We start from the raw sequence: 21541 nt of genomic DNA on the forward strand, positions 1-21541 counted from the left end.
TGCTGTTGCCAGAAGGCCTATTGACGTATTCTTGGTGGTCGTTGATTTGATGATGTTCCGGTCGCTTGAATTGACTCTATTTGACTATATTTAATTTGACGAGAATTTGATTTGGTTTCCCGAGTAAAATTGCCATTGAACTAACAGGAAACTCATCAGGATCACCGAACAGTAAATGACTTTGCGACGGCCGAATACATGCAAATATAGCCTACTTTGGAATGTAAAGAAATAAAAACGACTTCCGCTACCATTTGCCAGATGTTGAGGCCGGTTGAGGCCGAAGCAAGTGATGTGCTGGGATCTGGTAGTAAACTGCAGGTACATGTTACTGACTGGATTTTTACGAGCGTCACATAGTACGTGATTCAGTTCTTGACTGACTAGCCTAATTTAATGTGGGTAGTATTTTTAGGCCTTCTTATACATTCACATCAGAAAGTAATCTGCTGTAATCTTTAATAATGTTAATTCCTTTTCATAATAAGCGTTTCGGGATAAAACAATGTGGGTTTTATTTTATTTTATCTTTTACAAGCAATCACGCGATTTATTTCAAAACAGAAGAACAAACGGAAGAGATTGTATATCTGTTGTATTGTATATAATACCTTGAAAATTTTTAAAATAATAATTTTTGAGCTTTGCACTGAACACATCCAGACGGACTGCTGTACCTTTTGCACGTGGGAAATTGCAACATTTTTGTATTTTTGTCTCCACCCGCCCACCAGTGTGTTTGAAACCTATTTCCTTGGTCGCTGCATCATACGTATATAGTAGGCTTATTAGGAATTGGGAATCAGTTGGTCCGCAAGCTTAGTGTCGAGCGCAAATACACAACATTTCAGTCTAACACAAATCCCACTGTTGAACTCAAATTGTTTATTGTCAATTCCATATCCTGTGTCGTCTCGATCACTTGAGTCGGTGTTGCGTCATGTTTGCAAGATGTTTTCGATTAAACCACACCTTGACACAATACCTGATCATTTTTGGGAGCCTGGTATTATTTTTTAGTTTCTATTATTTTGATGGGCACCACCAACTAATGAAATCATCAATGGCAGATGCCATTGATGAATGGATCAATCATGAGCCTATTGATAAGCAATCTAGTCCTACTACAACAACAGGAGATTCAGCAGCATCTGCTGCAACATCGTTTAGATCAACTTGCAGTGCGGCAGCTGATCGCAGAGGTCCAAACCAAAATGTCATCGGCTATTCCATGTACGGGAGAAATTTCTCTGAGCCAAAATTTTACAACTTGTACTTGAAATCGTTTAGTGAAACTCTCAAGACGATTCCGATCAAATATCCAGGTGCGTGATTGATAACATATCAGCTACTAAATAATATATAAGAAATAAGTCATTTTGATGGGGCCTTTTCATTTGCAAAAGGCTGGGTGGTGAGGATATATCTCGAGCTGACGAGCGACGACGTGGAGAGTTGGAAAGTCTTCAACGAGATCTTAGATTTCAAAAATCGTGACTACATTGATATTTGCAACGCGACGCAAGTCATCATTAATCGAAAGTTGGGTGATATTTTCGAGATGACTTGGCGATGGGTATTCACACATTATTGGCTTGATGTAATCTGATCATCACGACTTGCGATTACTTTTTTTTACTCGATTCCGGCGCGCAGATGCCAATGCTGGATGACATGGTGGACACCTTGATGTCGAGGGACTCGGACAGTATCATAATTACTCGTGAACAAGACGCCGTGGCTGAGTGGCTGGCCAGCAACAAAACCTTTCATCTTATGAGAGACAATCCACATCACTGTTCGTTTTTTGTTGGATGTGAGTGAGATATACCCGTATTATTTCATTGGATATTTAGTTCAATGCTTAACCATTTACTAAATTTTAAAAAATAATAATAGGCCTAATAACCCATTAAGCTATGCAGTTAAGTAGGCCTATACGTTGGTAGCTATAAATTTCTTTGAATATTAATTGGGGAAAAGGTTGTTGGGGAGTAAAACTCAGCAAGGACCGCGCTGCAATCGTTGCCATAGCCGAAAAGATGTTCCACGAAAATCATTCGCACCAAAAAGGATACGACCAGAAATTGCTGAATAGATTCTATCAATCGATGGCTGTCAATAGCATGGTAAACTGATCCTCTAACTAGCGTCGTCTTTAATACTGTATATGTAATATTCATAATAAGTATAACACATCAATATCGTATTAGGTCGCCCATGACAGTTACTGCTGTGAAAAGTTCAAGGGCTCCCAACCGTATCCGACCCCGAGACAAAACGGTTGGTTCATCGGTGCGGCGCAGCACTCCCCACCGATTCAGCCAGTTCTAAGTGTTCCATGTCCTGAGAATTGCCGACCGCACAACCTGACCGGTCCATTAGCACTTGCCGATTGGAGTTTGTGCTAAAAATTGTTTGTGTCCATTTTTTAAAAAATTCTGGAATGTTGGAATGATGGTGACGATTGGATCTGATATAAAATTGCGGCTGGTTGAATTTTTCGTTCACTTTTTTCCTTATTATTCACATCAAGTACTATCGTGTCTAACTATTGAATAACTTAATATAGGGTTAATACCATATTATAAATTTTAAATGAAACCAAATGATGAATAATTCTGTAGTATAATACTACAAAAGCATTTAAAGGCGTTAGGCCTACTTGTTATAGAAAAGCATAAAAAACGAATTCGGAATTTAGCGGGCTAAGAATTTGGTCGAGTGAAAACAAAACAAAAAAAAAACATTTGATATAAATAAAACAATAATCTGTGTTGGGTCTATACGTTCCAAATTACATAATTTATTGAATTTTCATTTACATCACAATGCATGAAATTGTTGATCCTGATAAAAAATTGTAAGTGCTAATTAGTAATGTTTGTAATGTTATGCGGTTGAATATCGACAAGAACATGAGTGTAAAGAGGTTTAAATTGTAAATAAAGTCTCTTATATCTCAGTTCGACCAGTCCATCAGTTTTAAATCGGCTGGGACCTTCTTTGATTACTTGCATCCTGTCAGGATTGGGTGAGGCTTTTTTGTGGGACAGCGTCTTGTAACGGGCTAGATGAATAAGGGATGGCTGTTCATCAAAAGCTCTCGTCACGTTCAGGTTTTGTGACTTGACGCCGCTTGACGCGTTGATACAATTGATCGTCCTCGCCACCCCAACCCCAAAATGAATTTGAAAATCCGTTGACACTTTGAAAATCATTGGTCGATAATGCGGTCACACCTCCGAAATGGTTTGCGGATGTGGGTCTGAAAATATGAGGAAGAAATGATTTAAATCTTGAATTGAATTATATTTCACCACACTGCAGTAACCGACTTGTAGTTCCATGAATCAACGGAAAAGGCCATCTGTCGAGGCTTTCCGTCTTCTGGGCAGGTGTAAGGATTGCCGTCGTATTCTGGCAGAAGGTCAACGTCGTGAAAGATGAAACATTGGAAATTCTCTTGTAGCAACTGGGCCTCTTTGAAGCCGATATTCATTAGCATCCCCCGGTTGAATGGCGATTTTTCTTTGTGCAAAATAAAAATATATTTTCAATTGAGCAATCGGATTGGTTAAATATTTTTTTAGAAAAAGCAAACCAGATTGTTCGACGACGATGATTATGTAGTTGAGTTGCTGACGTTGTAAAAACGGGTGCATGAACCGCAAGAAAACGGTCAAATGATCCGTTCGATTCCGCACTCGAACGACGACAGCCACTTTATGCTGCGATAGACACTCGACTGGTTTGTACCTCCCACCGACTTTGATTCCCGATTTTCTCATCTTGAATTGAACAGCGTCTTCGTCTTCTTTAAGGATGGCGGTCGATGTCTCCAACGAGAAGTTCCTCCATTCGACTGCGCATACAATTTTAATCAAAAACTATTTTAAAAAATCTGTTGAGTCTCTTCTTCAATTATAAGCTTTTGTTAACCGTTAGTAATGGTATGCATTTGATATGGAAATAATTCAGAGACAATTCGGAGAAAATTTAACTCTTACCAAATTCGGTTGGGATCTTTTTAGGACATGGCGGTGATATTTATTCACAACTTTCATTAATCCGAGGGTTAGAACTTGTATTGTTTTGTCTATCAGAGTAAAAAAAAACAAGGATGAATACAATTTTTTGACGCAGAGTAAAAGAAGTACAAATAACGCAAAACTGATATTATTAAAAGGCCTGAAACTAAAACACGGATGACGGTCGAGCTAATGAAGTAAAAGCATTTGCATCTGGGCAACATGTTGACACTTCATCATAGTACTATATACATGCAAGATGTAAGCTTTTGGCGACCATGTAGATTAATGCTACGACTTTTTAGTATTGTAGGCACGTAGTGTTTAAAGCAGAGGTATAGGCAAACTAAGAGCAGATAGTACATTTGCGATTGAAATAACAGTGGCAAGATTCTTTTTTCCTTTTTTAAATACTCACGTGACTCCACTAGCCAATAGAATGTCTTTTCAGCACACATCACCTACTCATCACGGTCCCTCCTCGTCCTCCCTTCGGTCTTTTTTATGCTCGTTGTTTTTATGCCGACTCAAGTTGAATTCATTTCAATTGCTGGATATTTTGCATCGCTTGTCGACATCTGGCAAGTGGACGAAGCCAAAGCCAGCAATCAGCTATATTTCATTTCAGCAAATGTTCAGGGGGAAATCTCTTCTTGTTCGAAAACGATTCTGTGCAATTTTCTGAATGTCGCCAGCTCATACGGCTTATTTAGTGTTTTTGCTTTATTTTTTTTGTCTGTTGCGTAAAATAATGAGAACCAACAACAGATGCCGAGTCATAACCATTTTTCTTATTCTCGGTGGTTCTTGTTCTTTTTTTTACTGTACTAGAAGTTATTTATTCATTACTTTGCGTGGACCTTAAACTCTTGCAAAATAACGCTCTCACGAATCATTCCTTTATTTTCAATGTCTTGCTTTTCAGTTTCGTCAACGTTCCCACGACAACAACAAAAAAAGTCGACTCTTCCCCCATTTTACCCTATTGAGGAAACTTCCAAACTATACCTACATGGCTATATATTGAAACTATTGACTTGTATTCCATTTCTTTTCTATCCATAAAAACGAAAATGAACATTCCTTTGAATGCGTGTTCACAAATGATTACCGTAGGCCTAATTGTAGAAATAACGTATTGTATAGCCTTCGGTGTGTGTTTCACGTGAACATGAAAGCATGTTCTTCGTTCCTTGTGGCGTAGATGAGTCTCACATTTACATTTACCTAAGAGACATTTTATTTGAGAAATATCTGAATTGTTGTCGTTTTTTTATTCAAATATTAAATAATCTATAGTAATCCAATGTGAGTCGGCAACATAAGTTAAACTGCTTTGTCAATATTTTAAAGCTATATAGAAAAATGTATTAGTGTCATTTTGACGAAAATGAGTTTTCTCAGACTAAAACAGCGTTCATCATTTTTTGACAGTAGGAATGCGTAGAAATGTTTGTTGACATGGACTGCCAACAGATTTCATTAGTGCAGATTCAAAGTTGCAGTTTTCGAGTTTCGACCAATGTCAAAACGTGTTTCAAAATGCTCTTGGAATAACCTGTAAGTCATATAGTGTTGAAGTGGATATGCCATACGCAAAACTCCGCCCTCCGTTTGCATTGCTTATATTAGTAGGGGAGAGTGGGGCGACTGGCTAACTTTTTTTTCTCTTAGCTCCCATTCCCTTATTTTCCAACGTATTTAGATCCACCAAATCTTAAAAGAAAGAGAATCCTTCCTGCTTTAAATGATGATTTTTCAATCCGATCTAAAAAAATTAAGACTAGCTTATTACCGATCTAAAAAAAAAAAGAGCAAACCCGCCCCTGATACGGGGTCACTTGCTCACACCGCCGGGGTGTCTCGGCCCCTGTATTTCTTACGGAAAAACTGTTGACTGACATTAGAAACTCAAAATTTAAATAAAATAACCCAATAATGCAACCCACCAATGAAATATCAATAAAAAAGCTTGAATATGTATGGTAGTTGACTAAAAACACGAAAAAAGTTGACCAAAAATAATTTTAATGCTATCATAAGCAATTTTATGTAAGCCAAAAAGCCCCGATGCTGTGTGGCCGATGCGCCCCCAACAAAGGTGTCTTGGTATATTATTGAATATATCTTATTTAAACTATTGTAAATATAAAACAAACTAAACAGGATTAAAGAGGAGATAACGTAGAATATTTTCCATATTTTTTTATAATTTTCAAGAAATCGGGAAAGCCGATATTTGATTCAAAAGTCAAGGTAGGACGACCCAATTTTAAGACGAAAAATTTATTTCATTTTTCATTCCTCAACCGTTTGTCGTACTGCCATGAAATTTGGTTTTAAGATGCGAATTACTAACATCTACATCTCCTGATTTTTTAAATATCTTATTGCAATTCTAACCCATCAAGAAATCAATTGAGCCATCCGACCCGAACGCCAGATCGCCCCACTCTCCCCTATCTTGCTTGGCTCGGCCATGACTATTAACTCCCGTGGAAATAACGTAAACCAGTTGACGTGAGACTGTTGCCCGTAAACGTTTTATTCGCCAGCATCAAAGTGAATCTCGACAGCCAGTTGTTTGACCTTGTCGCTAAGGAAACCGCTTCGTAACATTTGAGGAATAGCTTCCCATTCGGATAACTCGATATCCATTTTCAGAAAATCGATTACCGTTGAGGACCCATGACTATTCGCCAACATGTCATAGATGGACCAGGCCGTTTTCATGTTCCATCCTTTGGTGGGATGCAATCCATCCACTCCGGACAGGCCGATGTTGTAGAAATGGATTTTCTCAGTCCGATTGTAATCTTTCACTCCCATAGATGGATCGAAAGAATAGACTTGGCATCCGAACTTTTCCATGGATTCATCGAACGACCCTGTCCACATTTTTCAAGTTATTGTCAGCCAAATATTTCAAGAAATAGAAAAAAGTGCGTAGGTTTTGACTCACACACATTGTTGATGCCAAACGAGTAGACGAGACAATTATTGTAGACGGGAGCGATGGATTTGTCGAGACAGACAGCTTTGTGGCCGTCCGGTGCAAATAGGCCTGCAGCACCGTATACCGTGAAACCGAAATCGACAGCGAATTGTTACGACGTGCTGTTGGTCCAGTGCAAATAGCGGAAGATCTCCTCGGCTGACATGGATTCAGCTTCCGGGTGTCCGTCGATGGCGCTAGTCGAAGAAGTGCTGGTTGTTGTAACTAATTGACTGTAGGCAGAAGTAGGCGCAGTTATCAGCTGGGGACTAGATGACGATTGATAAGATGACAGCCACATCAACAAAACCAAGGGGAGCAGTGCCAAAGCAATGGTAGTGAAGATTTTCTTCGACATTCTCCACGGTTGATTATTCTGAATGGACACAATGTTTAGAAAAGAGAGCCAACGAAAAACAACGTCTAGATTTGAAATAGTCCAGGTCTTTTGTTATATTCCATGTAGGTCTAGTAGAATTAAGAGTAAGAAAACAAAGAATGATTAACTAGTTAGCAGATCGTGCGTCAGTGTTGCGACGATCGCGTACGGATACTGCAGCGAAACGTCGCAGGTTATTTCCAGGCAAACCCCCGAGCAAGTACAGGCGGGTAGATAATGTGCCGTGAGCGATATAGAAGAGTGACAATATCTCTGTTCTTCCTGCTGGACATTCCAAGTGTTTTCAAGTGCTGGGTTCAGTTAGAACGCATTGACATTTTAGAAAAGATGCACTTGAAACAATTTGGAATTGAGAAAAATTAACTTGCCCAATTGATAAATGTTGGTGACCTTGCTTTAAGAAAAATAGTATCCCCTTAGAAGTATATTTTTTTTCTGGAATTGAGCGCGGTAAAGCTTTCTTTGACTATATATATACTTTCTCCGAGAGAAAAGTGTTAGCCGGTAATGAGTCTTGGCTTTAATATGCGTGTCTTTAAAATTGATTTGATTGATGATCAGATTTTACGACTCAAGATTTTCTTTTTATTGAAATCTTTCTTGCTATTGCGGCAGAGAAAATGTTGAAAGAAAAATGTTAAAACTGCAGTTGTCTATAAGCTTGATGGAATGGGTGGCTATTTCGTGAACTTGGGGGACGGATGTTGTGTGTTGTCAATTTCGTGAGAACTGCGACGAAATGGGAAAGCAATGCTTGCCATTGAAAATATACATCGTCAATGAGTTGACGTCCAGTAAAATCACCGGAAGGAGAAAAGATATATAGAATTTACCGCCGTATAGACAGAATTCTAATTATTGGTTTTGGTTATTATTAGTCACCTGTTGTTGTCAATTCTCATGACAGACAGGGAAAACCGATAACTGAGAGTCGAATTTTTGAGGACGACGTACATGTGCATCGAAATTATCCCATGAATATTGCACACACGACAACAACAGATACGTAATTATACAATAGCAAACAATATTTATGCATTCACATCAACTTTGGAATGTCCAGCAAACAGCTTTTGTTTATGTTGTTGAAATCGAAGTAATACGAGCTTTCAACTATACACTGTCCTTTTAATGATTGAGTCAATGACCCCTACTCTCTAAGAAATTTGTCGGTATTTTTACCGAGATATAACTCGGTAATCAACGTCCAGACTTTAATATCGGGAATTTTTTACCGATAATAATATAGGGAAATGAGCCTATTGCTATTATCGGTTTCATTTGTCAATCCCCATTTTGATTGTCGGTTTTTCCCGTCTGCATTTAAAAGAAATCCACCCCCATTATTCCCAAGGTCCATCCGTCTGATTTTTCTCTTCCTCTAGTCTGCTGTTTTCAAGGACTGTCTGGATGTATAAATGTTATGATATCATAATTAAGCCATCAATTTTATTGCTATAGCATAACATTAGTTTAATACAATTAAATTGCAAAATATGCAAATATAACAGAAAAAATTTCCCCTCCCTATTGCCTATATTTTCTTTTCATTTCAGTCATATAATTTTAATATGAAATACCAAAATATTATGTTAATAACGTAATGAAACAGTTCAAATGATTTTATAGAAAAACCTTTTTTTATTCAGAATTTCGGAAGTCATATCGAGTCACACAAAACAATTTGTTATCGATTAGACAACTGATTAAGAATTTTCATCGAAAATTCGTTGACTACTAGGGACTTTGATGACGATTTCTTTTTCTTGTTTGGGGGCTGTGAAGTCTCTTTTTCAACAAAATTCACCATATTTTGCAAAAAATTGTACACTAAATTCAGGTGTTCAGGGAAACTAAGGTTGAATATGTGATAAACAGCGAATAAAATTGAAATTGATTCAGCTGCAGATGAGGTAGAAATTTTGATTGGGATGAGATCAGCCTTGATGTAACGACGATCGCCAATTACAATTAATCCAGGCTGAATCATGCCGTCGGATTCAGCTTGTTGTAGTGCTTCAGCTAAGTTAGTGCCATTCTAATGAACACACAAAAAAAACACAATGATTAAGTTATTATTACAAATTTTCAATAGTAGACTTACTGGAAACCGCCGAACAAGTTTTTTAGAAAGCATGGTGACATTAGGGATCGTATTGCCTTTGAAGGCCCTAGACAGGCGCGGTGGAAAAAGCACTGGGAGCGATAGAAAAATCAAGAGAGTTCTCTCGTTGGCTGTATCTAACATTAAAATATAAAAATAAATTTTAACGTTAAAACAAAATAGAATAGTTATATGCATACTGAAATCACACAAGGGGTCTTCATAAGATTTAACTATATCCGTCGTAAATTCACTAGGCTCCAGAAATACTCCATGTTTTTTCAAAATTTCGATGGCCAAGGACTTTTCTATTTTTTTCCACCTCTCCGTAAACAGAGCAGTTTCCCATCCGTCGGCAGATTTAAGGTCACAGTCAATCTAAGTGAAACAGAAAAATTAATATGATCAAACTTGTCATTATAGTAATAAAAACAGCGATTCATACCGCATCCTTTGTAGATGTAAACCTCGGGAATCGCTTCATAATATCAGTTACTGTAGGCTTTTTATCGGCAATCCACTTTCGGCGGGTTTCTATGGTGTCGCGATGAAATTGAACCATTCTTTCCTTATTATCCGCCGTCACTTGATTTTCCCGCATAAATATTTCTTTTTCCGTCAAGCTGATGTCAATTTCTTCATCCGATTCTATTCTGTTTCTGTTAACAAACAAAAATATTTACGATTGAAAATATTTTAGCTATATGTGTTAAAAAACAAATTCACCTTTTCGTATAACTTCGAACTACGGCCCCTTTATTCTTGTTGACATAGACGCATTCTTTTAATTGTTTTCACTTTGGTTCAGTCTTCACAAAAATATAATTCACTTTAACTGTTAAAACACAACAGTCGCACACGGAAGCAAAATGATTTGTGGGAAAAATGGAGAAGAGGAGGAGAATTTGAGAATTTGAGGAGAACAAAGGAATAATTTTTCTCCGCTGAAAGGGAAAGTAAAAAATCACTCCCCCGTAACCCGTAACAAAAATCCTTCGCTAGAAGATAAGACTTACAAAAAGGGAAATATTTTTTTTTTTGTAGAAAACGCAAAATGGTTTCGCGGGTGTTCAGACTATTGTGACAATTTACTTACAGCGACATTTAGTCTTTAAAAGACGGATTTGAAATGAGTTGATATTTTAATCTTACATAGAAATTTCCATCAGAAATGCTGTAATGAAGGTCACAAGGGTGGTAATCAAAAAGTTCCGTGAAATCCATGCATATATATTTAGTAGTAATTGGTCTATTCACTTGAAATACATGTAAGTGTGAATTAAAACCCACAGTATCTAATTTTGCCACCAACAGAACGCACCTTAAATTATTACAGCAGATGACAGCTTTTATTTCACCAAACTGTAGTTCAAAATTCTCTTTACTGACAACGACAATGTTTCCGGTTGAATAAGTTACGCCAAAACGATTAATGTGTTTACAAATTCCAACAGTCGTCGTCAAAGGTAAATTTAGTTTTTGTGCTACGGTTTCAAAAGATTCAACAGATTTTAACAAAGTTTGTTTTGGCTGACAAAAAAAGTGAAACTCGTCTCGTATGTTATCACCAATTATAGAGTGAGCAAGGGCGGTATATTGATTTCTTGTTGTTAAGGTCTTGCTTATATTTTTGAAGTTACAAACAACGTGGCTTAATCGCTTAAAAAACCCATTCCGTAATTCGTATTTCAAACAAGAAAGGTGACGCATGGGCCCATTTTCTTTCACAATTTTGGTTTTTCTTCGCTTCGCGCGTCACACTTCTGATAAAGCTTTTCAGGATTTTTTCCCCCTCAAAATGAATCCCGATTTGAATTGTCGGTATTTAAGTGTTGGTCTTTCAAAAGCGTGAGTGTAGGGATTTAGGCGGTGAAAATGCTGAAAAACCGACAAATATTTAGGTAAAAATGTACCGAGAAATAAACTCGAACTTTTTTACCGACATATTTCTTAGAGAGTACTAAAACGTCGACGTTCATTGTATGTAAATGTGAGATTCAAAAAAGTATGTGGATGTTCAAATGGTATATGAATATAATGTTCATTTTTGATTCCCTATTGCCGCGCATTCAATGTCAATTAAGTCATATACTATTATAGTTCTCTTCTGAATACCTTTGGTATGTTCATAGAACATACAAAAAACATACACATTCATTGATATATTATATCCAATCTCCTCACGGCTGATACCATGCTTCCGAAGCGTTATATCAACGGAATCGAACCACAGACCTTTGGCTTACAAGGCCGCTGCTCTACCATTGAGCTATTTGTTCCTAATAAACATTTATGGCGCCAAGAGGGTAGAATCACATACACCTTTGTACAAATGGGAAGGTTATATGAACATTCGCCCAACATTCAAAATAGAAGCATAATTTTCCTATATTACATGCGATCCCGCACGTTACATGAATATACGATTTTACGGATTATATATATGTTCGGCGTTTAATGTTCTATTAACGTAAGATGTTTATTACAAATGTGAAATATCTACTTTCTAGATTTCACCTTCAAATCCGTTCCTAAAATTTATGTTCATTTTAGGTGCTGATATTGATTGTTGTATACGTACATGCTATAAACGTTAAGCGAATCTAAAATTTAAGATGAATTTCTTCGAACAAAAATTAGATAAACAAACGTTCGAAAAATCAATGTGGTTGTACACATTCGTTTTTGACCATCATATAACGTTATCCCTGAGAGATTTTTAAAATTCTTATTTTAAAAAGCCGAAGGCTTACCGCCTTTTAAGGGTGAGAGATTTGAAGAAACAAAAGTTCCGACAGCGCTCCAAATAGTGTTAACCCTGAGAGGTCCCTGGGGAATTGGGCGGGGGAGACGAAAACGGTTTTTTTATACTTTCACGCTCTCGTGATCCACCGATCATGAAGCGACCTATCTCATTCAACGTAGAATGACTTTTTACATCTTAACCGACTAATTTTTTAAGTGTTAAAGAAATTAATGGGGAGATTGGGAGCAAAAACAGGGAAAAAAGGGAAAACTTCTAAAACAAATGGCAGATATCATTCCACACTTTTAGGGGATGAATATTGTGTTAAATTAAAGATCAGCTTTCCCTTTTCAACATATGTCAAAATTGGAGACACTATTTTCCTTATTCGCGAGATATTTGTAAAAAAAAAGACACCCTGATTGAGTTTAGCTAGATCTACTAGCAGACGACAGAATTTTATAGCCCGTCTGCTTGTGTAACGTCAGGCAGAATATAATGTTGTGTTGTGTAGCTATAACATGTAACGTCTCCCAATTTAAGAAAAGATTTCATCTCCCTATCTAAGAAAAGATTTTGTCTCCTAAGAGTAACAGGTGATTTATCAAATAATTCCCAGAATTCAAGAAAATGTTTTTATTGGCCTGCTTTTATTTGTTTACAGAGCAATTTAATAACAGATAGTCATGGAAGTCTGTTGTTTCATGTTTGATCCTCCGCTTCTTGATTTTGGAGACCAAGCAATTTGTCGTTTGCTCATGCGAACCATTAATCCCAACTTTGCTTTCTTTGCAGTGCTATGGGCAAAAAGTCAATATCAAGAACAACAGGATTAACGAAAAGCACATCAACATCCTTTCAATCTCTGGTTCATCTCTTCATATCCACTGTTCACTTGTGGAGGATAACGTCAGTTTCAATCAACATCCTGTGAAGCAGACCATATTTTCATTTTTTAATCATATTTCAGGTACTTGAGTCAGTTATTGACAAATACTTCTTTTGAAGTAGTTTTCCTTAGAAGAGAGGGGGGATATGTGGAAGACACCTTGTAAATCCACACCACCAGGGGTTCATTGTCTATCGAGTAACTTTAATTTAGCTATGGAGAAAAACCTGTTTCATATATTTTTTGTTTTTGTAGACACAAGCCCGTAGTCTTCCCAATCCTTTTTTTGGCTAAGCCATTCGTGAACGTACGTATTCTGGGTAATAAAACTTTTTCCCAAATAATTAGTTGCAAATTGTATTGTTTTATTAATTGAAATTTTCAGTACTACTTGAGGCCTATGATTATGAACATATCTGCTATCACACACTATTACGAACTAGAATAAACAGAATAAAAACGAAAAGAGACTTATTAAAATCTCGAAGGTGCCACAGAGGGGCTTGATTAGTATGCGGTGTTTTAGTAAGGACTGTAATTTTATAAAGTCTTCTGTGTAGACTTATAGTTCTTGTTTGTGTCTCTTTCTTTGTTGAGACCCAGTAAAGAGATTTTATTTGATATTCCTCTATTAACTGAGCTGCTCCTGCGAATAGTTTTCCTTTGAATAACGACCGTTTAATTATTCTATCCAAGTTGGATCAAATGGGTTACATTTGTTAGTTATTACCATCGCATTCCCCTGCCAGATCCAAGTAAGATTTCCGGTCACTCTTTTCGTCTAGTTTTTAACGCAAGTCACAAAAGGCGTGGCGACTCCTTTTTGGATGTAGAATCATCAAGCCGTTTTCATTATTGTTTAGAGGAGGTATTGATTTATGCTATGCATAACAATGAAAGAGGTGTTATCTCCCGTTTGTCTGATTTAATTATTCTAATTTTAAGGTTTTTGGCGAAAACTAGCGTCTTTTTCGTCCATTTCGATCTTGGGGGTGGAGCTTCATCTCTTTCCTTTCGCCACTCTCAACCCCTTTATTGCCCTAGGCTAACGAGGTGAGCTCTCATCTCAGAGCCTAGAAAAAAAATTTGAAAATTCATTTAATTCTTTTATGTTGTTGCCGAAAAGTAGAAAGAGAATACCGAGGATTCCCGCTCCTATCTAGATTGATATCACTTGACATTCGAACCACCGCCCAACAACAACGCTTTACCATAAATGCAAATCTATCACATCTTGCTAGCGCAAAATGTATTAGACTAGCTATACAGTAGTGTATTAACCAAATCGAATCTGCTGCGCGTTTTTCGGTTTTCCCTTTGGTGGTGACATTTTCGATCGATCAATGTTTTAGACTATGTTATATCTCGTCCCCATTTGCATTCCCTTCTAAGGTGTTCTTCTTCATTTTTTTAAATTCACTTGTCTTCCTTGTTTTTACCTTTTTGGCCTTGGATGTAGAATCATAAAAGGTATATACATTCAAATGTCTTTACGGAACATTCTTTCGCATTCTTTCGTCGGATTGCGTATTATTATTATTGTAGTGGTAGTATAACCTGGCGCCAGCAGATTGCGCAATCACTCAGACAGCCGCCGAAGTTTTAAGTTTACGACCACCGTAAATATTTTTTTTCGAATAATTATTATACTCTTAGAAGACAATAGAACTCTAGCTCTCCGTGACTGAAAACGACGCCGCAGTGCCATAAAGGAATAGCTATGACTGCGCTGCGCTGTTGTGTTCAAACCGGAAGTCATATTGGTCACCCCCAACGGCAAAGAACAAATATCAGAAAATGAGACATATAATATACACTTAATGATTCGTTTATAAATTGCCAACGTTATAAAAAAAATTCAAGACTTTGATTGAGCCCGGCTGGATATCCACCAAAATGTGAGTGTAAAGAGATTCTCTGAGAGATTTCTTTTGGAGGAGCAATGCCCCAACATCCCTCGTTAACCTTGGTGCCTCGTGATGCTGATACTATGGGTATTTTTAATTTCCTTCGGTGTCATTCTTCCAACCAGGTATATGGGGTTGGGGGGATATAATGGGAATTGCGCAAATAATTTACTTTGTTCCATAGTCGGAGAAAAATTTCATCATTCCCTGAAAACCTGAATGTAATGTCCGACTTTTGTGCAATAAGAATTGGACACATTTTCTCTCCTTGTTTTTTAAAACGAATCGACTTCAATGCTATTTATATACGTACCAGAGATTTAGTACCGTCTACCGCCATTTATGTGTGTGATAGTGGCCGTTGATGAGTGTATTTATAGAAAAAGAGGGTAAAAAACTGCGGGTTTGAATTATCTATTTATAAAATTCGAGAACAGGAATTTGAACTTGACCTTGCAAGCTAGCAAGACAAAGAGGACGACAGTTTCTTACTCTCGGTCGTTCAAATCTTGGATGACAAACTTGACACTGAGGACCCAAGGATCTCCCAACGTTATACGAAAATTTAAGAGTTGATTGGGCGTGGCTGGATATCCACGAGAATGTGAGAGTAAAGAGGTTTGAATTGAAAATTGAGTCGCTGATATTTCAGATCGAAGAGCCCGTCGGTTTTGAACCGGATGTTGCCTTCAGCGAGAACCTGTTTCCGGTCTGGATTGAGCTGGGCCTTTTGGTGGGACTGCGTCTTGTAGCGGGCTTTATGGACCAGCAACGGCTGCTCGTCGAAGGCCCTCACAACCGTCAGATTATTGAATTTGACACGCTGATTCAGCTGATCATCTTCTCCGCCCCAACCCCAGAAATAATTTGAATAGCCGTTGATTCTTTGGAAATCAGCTGTAGATAATGCGGACACACCTCCGAAATGGTTTCTAGGTGTCGGCCTGAAAATTTTTTTTAACAAATCGTCAATCGTATAATTTAATTTCAATTGGAGAATTTAATTCCGCACTTGTAATTGTCCCAGTAATCGATGGAAAATGACATTTGACGAGGCCTTCCGTCTTCCGGACAGGTGTAGGGATTGCTGTCGTCTTCCGGTATAGGAAATCGACATCGTGAAAGATGAAACATTGAAATGTTTCCTGCAACTGAGCTTCGTTGAAACCAATGTTCATTAGCATTCCTCGATTGAACGGCGTACCTGCTGCTCATAAGCGCATTTGAATTTTAAAAGCGCGCCAAATCAGATTTTTTCAAAACGTGCTAGGTCGTGAAACATTTCAAAGAAATCACATTATCTATCATTATGTACTATGTAGCATGAAAAAGACAATGTTGGTTTGCTACAGAATTTGGAATCAGTTGGTCTGCAAACGTGATGGCGAGCACACAGCAGCACAGACTATTGAATCGTATATTAGGCTATCAAATTAAGTTTTATCGTTATGAATTTTGGTCAAGATTCCATGTCGTTTTATTTGAATCGACGTTGCCTCATGTTTTGGAGGCTTTTTCGATTCAACCACAACCACAACTTGACCCAATACCTGATCATGTTTGGGAGTCTGGGACTACTCTTTTGTTTCTATATTATTGTGGGGGACATCAAAAGTTAATAGAATCAGCAAGATGCCGGTGCCAAAAAGGAAATACAGGTAATAGGTCTAATCCCGATTAAATATCCAGGTGCGTGATATAATGCATTTCAATGAAGAAATATAAGTCATCTCGATACATAAATAATCATTCGTATTCAATATTAGGATGGGTGGTGAGGATTTATCACGAGCTGAAGAGCGACAATGTCGAAAGTTGGCGAGTGCTCAGCAACGTCCTCGATTCGGGAACCAAGAACAGTCGTGACCACATTGATCTCTGCAATGCGACCCAAGTCATCAGGAATCGAGTGCTGGGAAACATTTTTGAGATGACTTGGCGTTGGGTATGATGTTAAATTACACATTCTGTAATGTCTTGAAACGCCTGATTTGAGGTTTAATTTAATGTATTCGATTCCGGCCGCAATTACCTTTATTGGATGACATGGTGGACACTTTGATGTCGAGGGACTCGGACAGTGTGATAATTACTCGTGGCTGGCCAGCAACAAAACCTTTCACATTATGAGAGACCATCCGTATCATAACTTGTTTTTCCTCGGAGGTGGGTGCGCTACACATTTCGATTTGAGTTTCATACAATTATCAGACATTTGAACTATTATAATTTGTTGAATTAAAACTTTATCTCTTTAGCTGTTAATTTTAATATGGATATGTGTTAACAAACAGCTTCACACTTTCTTGGCTTCACATCGTTAGGTCTCTGGGGAACAAAAATCAGCCAAGAACGCACTGCAATTTTGTCTACGGCAGAAAAAATGTTCCACAGAAATCACTTGCACAAAAAAGGATATGACCAAGAATTGCTGATTAATTTCTTTCAACCAATGGCTGTCAAAAGTATGGTAGATTTTTAATGCTCACCGTTCACCTTTAAGAGCTTGTTAATACTAGGCTATACTTCATACGTGTTAGGTTGCACACGACAGTTACCGTTGTGGAAAATTCCGGGGAAGTCAGCCGATCCCGACCCCGAGACAAAACGGTTGGTTTGTCGGCTCGTCGCAGTACAAATTGCAAACTATTAATATTTCGTGCCCTGAAAATTGTCGACCACACAACTTGACTGGGGCATTAAAATTAGCCGATTGGAGATTGTGCTGAGGAATTTTTCAAATATTTTCCGTTTGAAAATGTAGTCTATAAAAAACAAACAAGATTGACGCGATACGAAACATTTGTTGATGCAGTTGAATTTTTTCACGTTTTCAAATATGAATACTTCAGTTAAAATACAACCATAACTCTGTAGGGAACTCATAGGTCATAGTGCTAATGGTAACGTCTTGGGTAACGTTGGTGAGAAGCTGATAAATCATTTACTTTATGTGCTGAGATGGTGTATCAAAATATGTCTAAATTAAGTTAATTGTTTTTAACCAAAAATAGGATAATTAGCATAAAACTTGTTTTAAAAAAAAACATGCAAGGTTCATAGGCTTCGCAAGATATGGCAAAAAACAAATAAGTTCCCCGACGCTACCGGTGTTCCCTAGGTCATACTTTGAATTCTTATCTTCCATTTGAAGAGCTCTTGTTTATGTTTTTAAGCTCTTTAATTTTTTTATTACAGACATTTTTTCATGATTTTGATGGATTTTGGACACACAAATGAACATAACTTCCCCCGCTCAGAAGAGTTTAACCTTTTTCCGCTAGGTGGCTCTTTTTCACGGGAATGAAATGATGGAATAGTCGTCTGCTTCTCATTCCGTCGATGGTCGATCGTTATTTGTTGAAACGAGTAACCTGAGCCCCGTTCAAATCCGGGGAACTTTTGTCTAGCGTAAATTCGGACTGTTTTATTATTCGCTTTTCTGTAGCACGATCTGCCCGTAATAAATTTTATCGTGGGAGATCTGCCAAGTTCCTTACTTGATGATTTCGTCATCACGGCGAGACATCTGGTGGTGATGCTGGTTGTTGAAGATTGCGTCATCACGGCGACGACATCTGGTGTTGGGCATGTTTGGGCATGTTCCATTTTGGGGGAGGAGCCTGTGTTGACACATTGTTGACACATGAATAAGCTCCTCCCACAAAAGCTTGTTCTTTTATTATATATGGATTATTTATTTAAACTTGTTTAAAAAAAAAACATGCAAGGTTCATAGGCTTCGCAAGATATGGCAAAAAACAAATAAGTTCCCCGACGCTACCGGTGTTCCCTAGGTCATACTTTGAATTCTTATCTTCCATTTGAAGTGCTCTTGTTTATGTTTTTAAGCTCTTTAATTTTTTTATTACAGACATTTTTTTATGATTTTGATGGATTTTGGACACACAAATGAACATAACTTCCCCCGCTCAGAAGAGTTTAACCTTTTTCCGCTAGGTGGCTCTTTTTCACGGGAATGAAATGATGGAAAAGTCGTCTGCTTCTCATTCCGTCGATGGTCGATCGTTATTTGTTGAAATTAGCTGGAATGGAAACTCGGATGATGACATTGTGAATTTCCTGGTAACCTTTATGTCGATTAAAGGGGGGGGGCGGGTAGGTGAGTCGGATAAGGCGTCGCTTGGTGATCGGGGGGCACCGGAGACCTGAGTTCGACTCTCCTGGTGAGCATAGTTGCTCCCATACCCGGGCACTACCACTACACATACAATACAGATCTCTTCCTACACAGGGAACTAGCTAGTAAAAATCGTACACAATGATGGTACTTCCATCCCCCTCCTTGGGGCTCCTTCCACACAATACAACACTTACACTGCTCACGCCATCGAACAAAAAAAACCATAGCAATCTACTATCGCCGGTGCGTAAGGTCATCTAGATTAGAAGACCAGTCTGTGAATAAAGCAGACGGCACCTAAAAAAATACCAATACCAATACCAATGTCGATAAAAGTTATATGCGAATAGAAAGTTAAATTTAGTGAGCTTGATTTAAATTTAGTGAGCTTGATATTGTTTTTTTTACAGAAATGGACCATTTCACTACGTAGTTCGTACCGTACCTATTCGCTTCATAATCATCATGTTTGCAATCCAAAACGTAACTATGTTTCATTTAAAGTGACTTGATTCAATTCTATTTTGTTCCTCTAAGGTGTATATTTTAAATATTTGTAACCCAAGTAAAGCACTTGATTCTCTTCTGATGAAATCTTGATGTTAATGTTGTAGATTTGTTGGTCATTCTTCGTAGCTTGTGTTTAGATACATTTTTTATTCAGCTGCTGATGCTGATGATTTTGTTGCGTGTTCTCAACAAGAGCATACAATTCAAGAGCAAAAATTTTGAATCTGGTGAAGGTTTAAGTTACAAGCTTTTTTAAATTACAGATTTAGTGACAGAACATTGGAAAGTAGGCCTAAAGCTTTTGTCGAAGAGTACTAATGCTTTGTTTATAAAACTGCTTATTTGCTGAAAACAGAAATCTTTGCAGTTATCCTACTTCTGGCCATTTACAGCAGACATTAACCATGCCACGTTTCCACTCCAATCAGCAGTTGTGTTTGTGGGTCCTTACTTTTTCCAGTGGTTAATGATTTCTTGACATTGGTTATGCAATCTTAGAATTGTGTAGAATCTCCTTTAGTTTGTTTCTGTTTGTTCAGCCTCGACACCGCTACTTTTTTGTTTTCATTCTAAGTTAACATTTGATGTAACATACTTTGCCTATAATTAATGTAGTGATTATTATTTGCTTTAGGAACTAGATTCGGTTTGTATAAATTGACTCACCTGCAGCTATTACGACTGGATTTCACCACTTAATTCTACACCGCACAGATGAATCTTCTTTTCTCATCCTTCCCCGTCCTTGTCCTCGTGTACATTCATGCGAGTGTGAAGGTATTCACGAGGACTTCCTATTCATTGTTTTTTTTTCGCAAACTGTTTGGCGGTTTGTTCCATCACTTCACAGCTCAGGTAAATCTGAACTTCATTTGTTATTAAAATCGTGTAGTATGTGGGTTGACTTTTTTGTTTATACTGTGCGGTGTAACGAGTGTTGTAAGTTGTAAATGTTGGTTGTTTTCCTTCTAACTATGCTAAACTATGCTTGCTCATCGTGATTATAATATTGGAAATCCTCGCCCCAATTCAAGTTAAAACAAATACTGTGCTAATTATCCATCAGCAAAACAATTTATTGATGGTCGCAGAATAGCTCTTCGATTCTATAAGTTTTAAATAAGGGAAGGTCCCGTTGGAGGTGCTGTGAATTTTTAGGTGCCTAATGTACGATGTGAAATGTGGTCGCTACATTTATTGTTTCTTGTTTTGGTTGGTTTTGTTTTCCAAAAAAACTGGAGCCATCAGCCGCTAGATGTCTACGTGTAGGCAGTTGACTGATTCAGTAGTAATTACTGCATAGGCAATTTTAAAAATTAAAATGAAGAATTCGAAAAATTTATTTTGGGTACATCATGTACCCAAATTACATGAGCTGTAAATCGGTTACTGTTAATTAGGATATAGGTAAATAGTATATAATGAAGAGAAGTTTGAACTAAAACCAATCTAGAGTAGATTATTTGTTTTAGTTTACAGATTTTTGAGATTCCTAATTTCAACGTGTAGAAGATCAATTTACTTTTTTTAATTTGAATTTTTGAAGTTTCCATGTTACATTTTGTTCTGATATTCCAAATTATTTTTTCCCTTAGGTGCCTTAGTATTTGAAACAACCCTCCAAGCTTCCGTGGAAAGAGAGCAGCGTCTACCGTCGCATCTTAAGTCCTTAAGGTCAGTCATTTTAATTGTCGATAGTGTGTAAGCTTAGAAGTCATTCGTTAGAAGATCATTTGGCGGCGTGTTTAAATTGAGGAATCGAAAGGTGATACCAACTGTCGTGCTTGTCAGTTGATCCTTGTAGCGCCGGTGGTG

General features: G+C 37.6%; 4 protein-coding genes and 3 long non-coding RNA genes across 8 annotated transcripts; 3 read left to right on the forward strand and 4 right to left on the reverse strand.

Moving 5' to 3' along the window:
- Positions 1 to 773: 773 nt before the first annotated feature.
- On the reverse strand, positions 774 to 12536 carry LOC124320527. Its single transcript, XR_006913974.1, has 3 exons — positions 12232 to 12536; positions 3767 to 3769; positions 774 to 784 (listed from the first exon to the last, which is right to left on the reverse strand). It is a non-coding gene; the product is annotated as an uncharacterized LOC124320527 (long non-coding RNA).
- Positions 820 to 2506, forward strand: LOC124320344. The gene is made up of 5 exons (XM_046783193.1): positions 820 to 1325; positions 1407 to 1576; positions 1657 to 1816; positions 1984 to 2129; positions 2214 to 2506. Exons 1-5 carry the CDS (start codon positions 941 to 943, stop codon positions 2409 to 2411), a joined length of 1059 nt encoding a protein of 352 aa, XP_046639149.1. The 5' UTR covers positions 820 to 940; the 3' UTR covers positions 2412 to 2506.
- Positions 2775 to 3751, reverse strand: LOC124320428 (beta-1,4-galactosyltransferase 4-like). Its single transcript, XM_046783315.1, has 3 exons — positions 3605 to 3751; positions 3339 to 3531; positions 2775 to 3268 (listed from the first exon to the last, which is right to left on the reverse strand). Exons 1-3 carry the CDS (start codon positions 3663 to 3665, stop codon positions 3097 to 3099), a joined length of 426 nt encoding a protein of 141 aa, XP_046639271.1. The 5' UTR covers positions 3666 to 3751; the 3' UTR covers positions 2775 to 3096.
- On the reverse strand, positions 9078 to 10503 carry LOC124320375. Its single transcript, XM_046783244.1, has 5 exons — positions 10257 to 10503; positions 9976 to 10189; positions 9731 to 9908; positions 9531 to 9667; positions 9078 to 9464 (listed from the first exon to the last, which is right to left on the reverse strand). Exons 2-5 carry the CDS (start codon positions 10129 to 10131, stop codon positions 9114 to 9116), a joined length of 822 nt encoding a protein of 273 aa, XP_046639200.1. The 5' UTR covers positions 10132 to 10189; positions 10257 to 10503; the 3' UTR covers positions 9078 to 9113.
- A 214-nt stretch (positions 12537 to 12750) lies between the features above and the next one.
- LOC124320501 lies at positions 12751 to 13511 on the forward strand. The gene is made up of 4 exons (XR_006913946.1): positions 12751 to 12872; positions 12941 to 13185; positions 13247 to 13363; positions 13421 to 13511. It is a non-coding gene; the product is annotated as an uncharacterized LOC124320501 (long non-coding RNA).
- A 2095-nt stretch (positions 13512 to 15606) lies between these two features.
- Positions 15607 to 16359, reverse strand: LOC124320417 (beta-1,4-N-acetylgalactosaminyltransferase bre-4-like). The gene is made up of 2 exons (XM_046783305.1): positions 16085 to 16359; positions 15607 to 16016 (listed from the first exon to the last, which is right to left on the reverse strand). Exons 1-2 carry the CDS (start codon positions 16285 to 16287, stop codon positions 15638 to 15640), a joined length of 582 nt encoding a protein of 193 aa, XP_046639261.1. The 5' UTR covers positions 16288 to 16359; the 3' UTR covers positions 15607 to 15637.
- A 2475-nt stretch (positions 16360 to 18834) lies between these two features.
- Positions 18835 to 21427, forward strand: LOC124320511. 2 transcript variants are annotated; one of them, XR_006913957.1, is made up of 4 exons: positions 18835 to 19158; positions 19627 to 19699; positions 20361 to 20581; positions 21322 to 21427. It is a non-coding gene; the product is annotated as an uncharacterized LOC124320511 (long non-coding RNA). The 2 variants fall into 2 exon arrangements; XR_006913963.1 differs by lacking the exon at positions 18835 to 19158 and having other exon boundaries at positions 19683 to 19753.
- Positions 21428 to 21541: the final 114 nt, after the last annotated feature.

This window comes from Daphnia pulicaria, chromosome 1, assembly GCF_021234035.1.
Source record: "Daphnia pulicaria isolate SC F1-1A chromosome 1, SC_F0-13Bv2, whole genome shotgun sequence".
NCBI lineage: Eukaryota > Metazoa > Arthropoda > Branchiopoda > Diplostraca > Daphniidae > Daphnia > Daphnia pulicaria.

What these genes read in the sequence shown, in the direction of transcription:
- LOC124320344 (XM_046783193.1), top strand. Translation starts at nt 941, where the DNA reads ATGTTTGCAAGATGTTTTCGATTAAACCACACCTTGACACAATACCTG. An exon ending in GATTCCGATCAAATATCCAG is followed by an intron (nt 1,326 to 1,406) that starts GTGCGTGATTGA and finishes CATTTGCAAAAG; the next exon opens with GCTGGGTGGTGAGGATATAT. An exon ending in TCGAGATGACTTGGCGATGG is followed by an intron (nt 1,577 to 1,656) that starts GTATTCACACAT and finishes TCCGGCGCGCAG; the next exon opens with ATGCCAATGCTGGATGACAT.
- LOC124320428 (XM_046783315.1), bottom strand. Translation starts at nt 3,665, where the DNA reads ATGCACCCGTTTTTACAACGTCAGCAACTCAACTACATAATCATCGTC. An exon ending in CATCGTCGTCGAACAATCTG is followed by an intron (nt 3,532 to 3,604) that starts GTTTGCTTTTTC and finishes TTTTGCACAAAG; the next exon opens with AAAAATCGCCATTCAACCGG. An exon ending in GTTGATTCATGGAACTACAA is followed by an intron (nt 3,269 to 3,338) that starts GTCGGTTACTGC and finishes TCATATTTTCAG; the next exon opens with ACCCACATCCGCAAACCATT.
- LOC124320375 (XM_046783244.1), bottom strand. Translation starts at nt 10,131, where the DNA reads ATGCGGGAAAATCAAGTGACGGCGGATAATAAGGAAAGAATGGTTCAA. An exon ending in AGACCCCTTGTGTGATTTCA is followed by an intron (nt 9,668 to 9,730) that starts GTATGCATATAA and finishes TTTTAATGTTAG; the next exon opens with ATACAGCCAACGAGAGAACT. An exon ending in AACTTGTTCGGCGGTTTCCA is followed by an intron (nt 9,465 to 9,530) that starts GTAAGTCTACTA and finishes TGTGTTCATTAG; the next exon opens with AATGGCACTAACTTAGCTGA.
- LOC124320417 (XM_046783305.1), bottom strand. Translation starts at nt 16,287, where the DNA reads ATGAGCAGCAGGTACGCCGTTCAATCGAGGAATGCTAATGAACATTGG. An exon ending in GATTACTGGGACAATTACAA is followed by an intron (nt 16,017 to 16,084) that starts GTGCGGAATTAA and finishes AAAAATTTTCAG; the next exon opens with GCCGACACCTAGAAACCATT.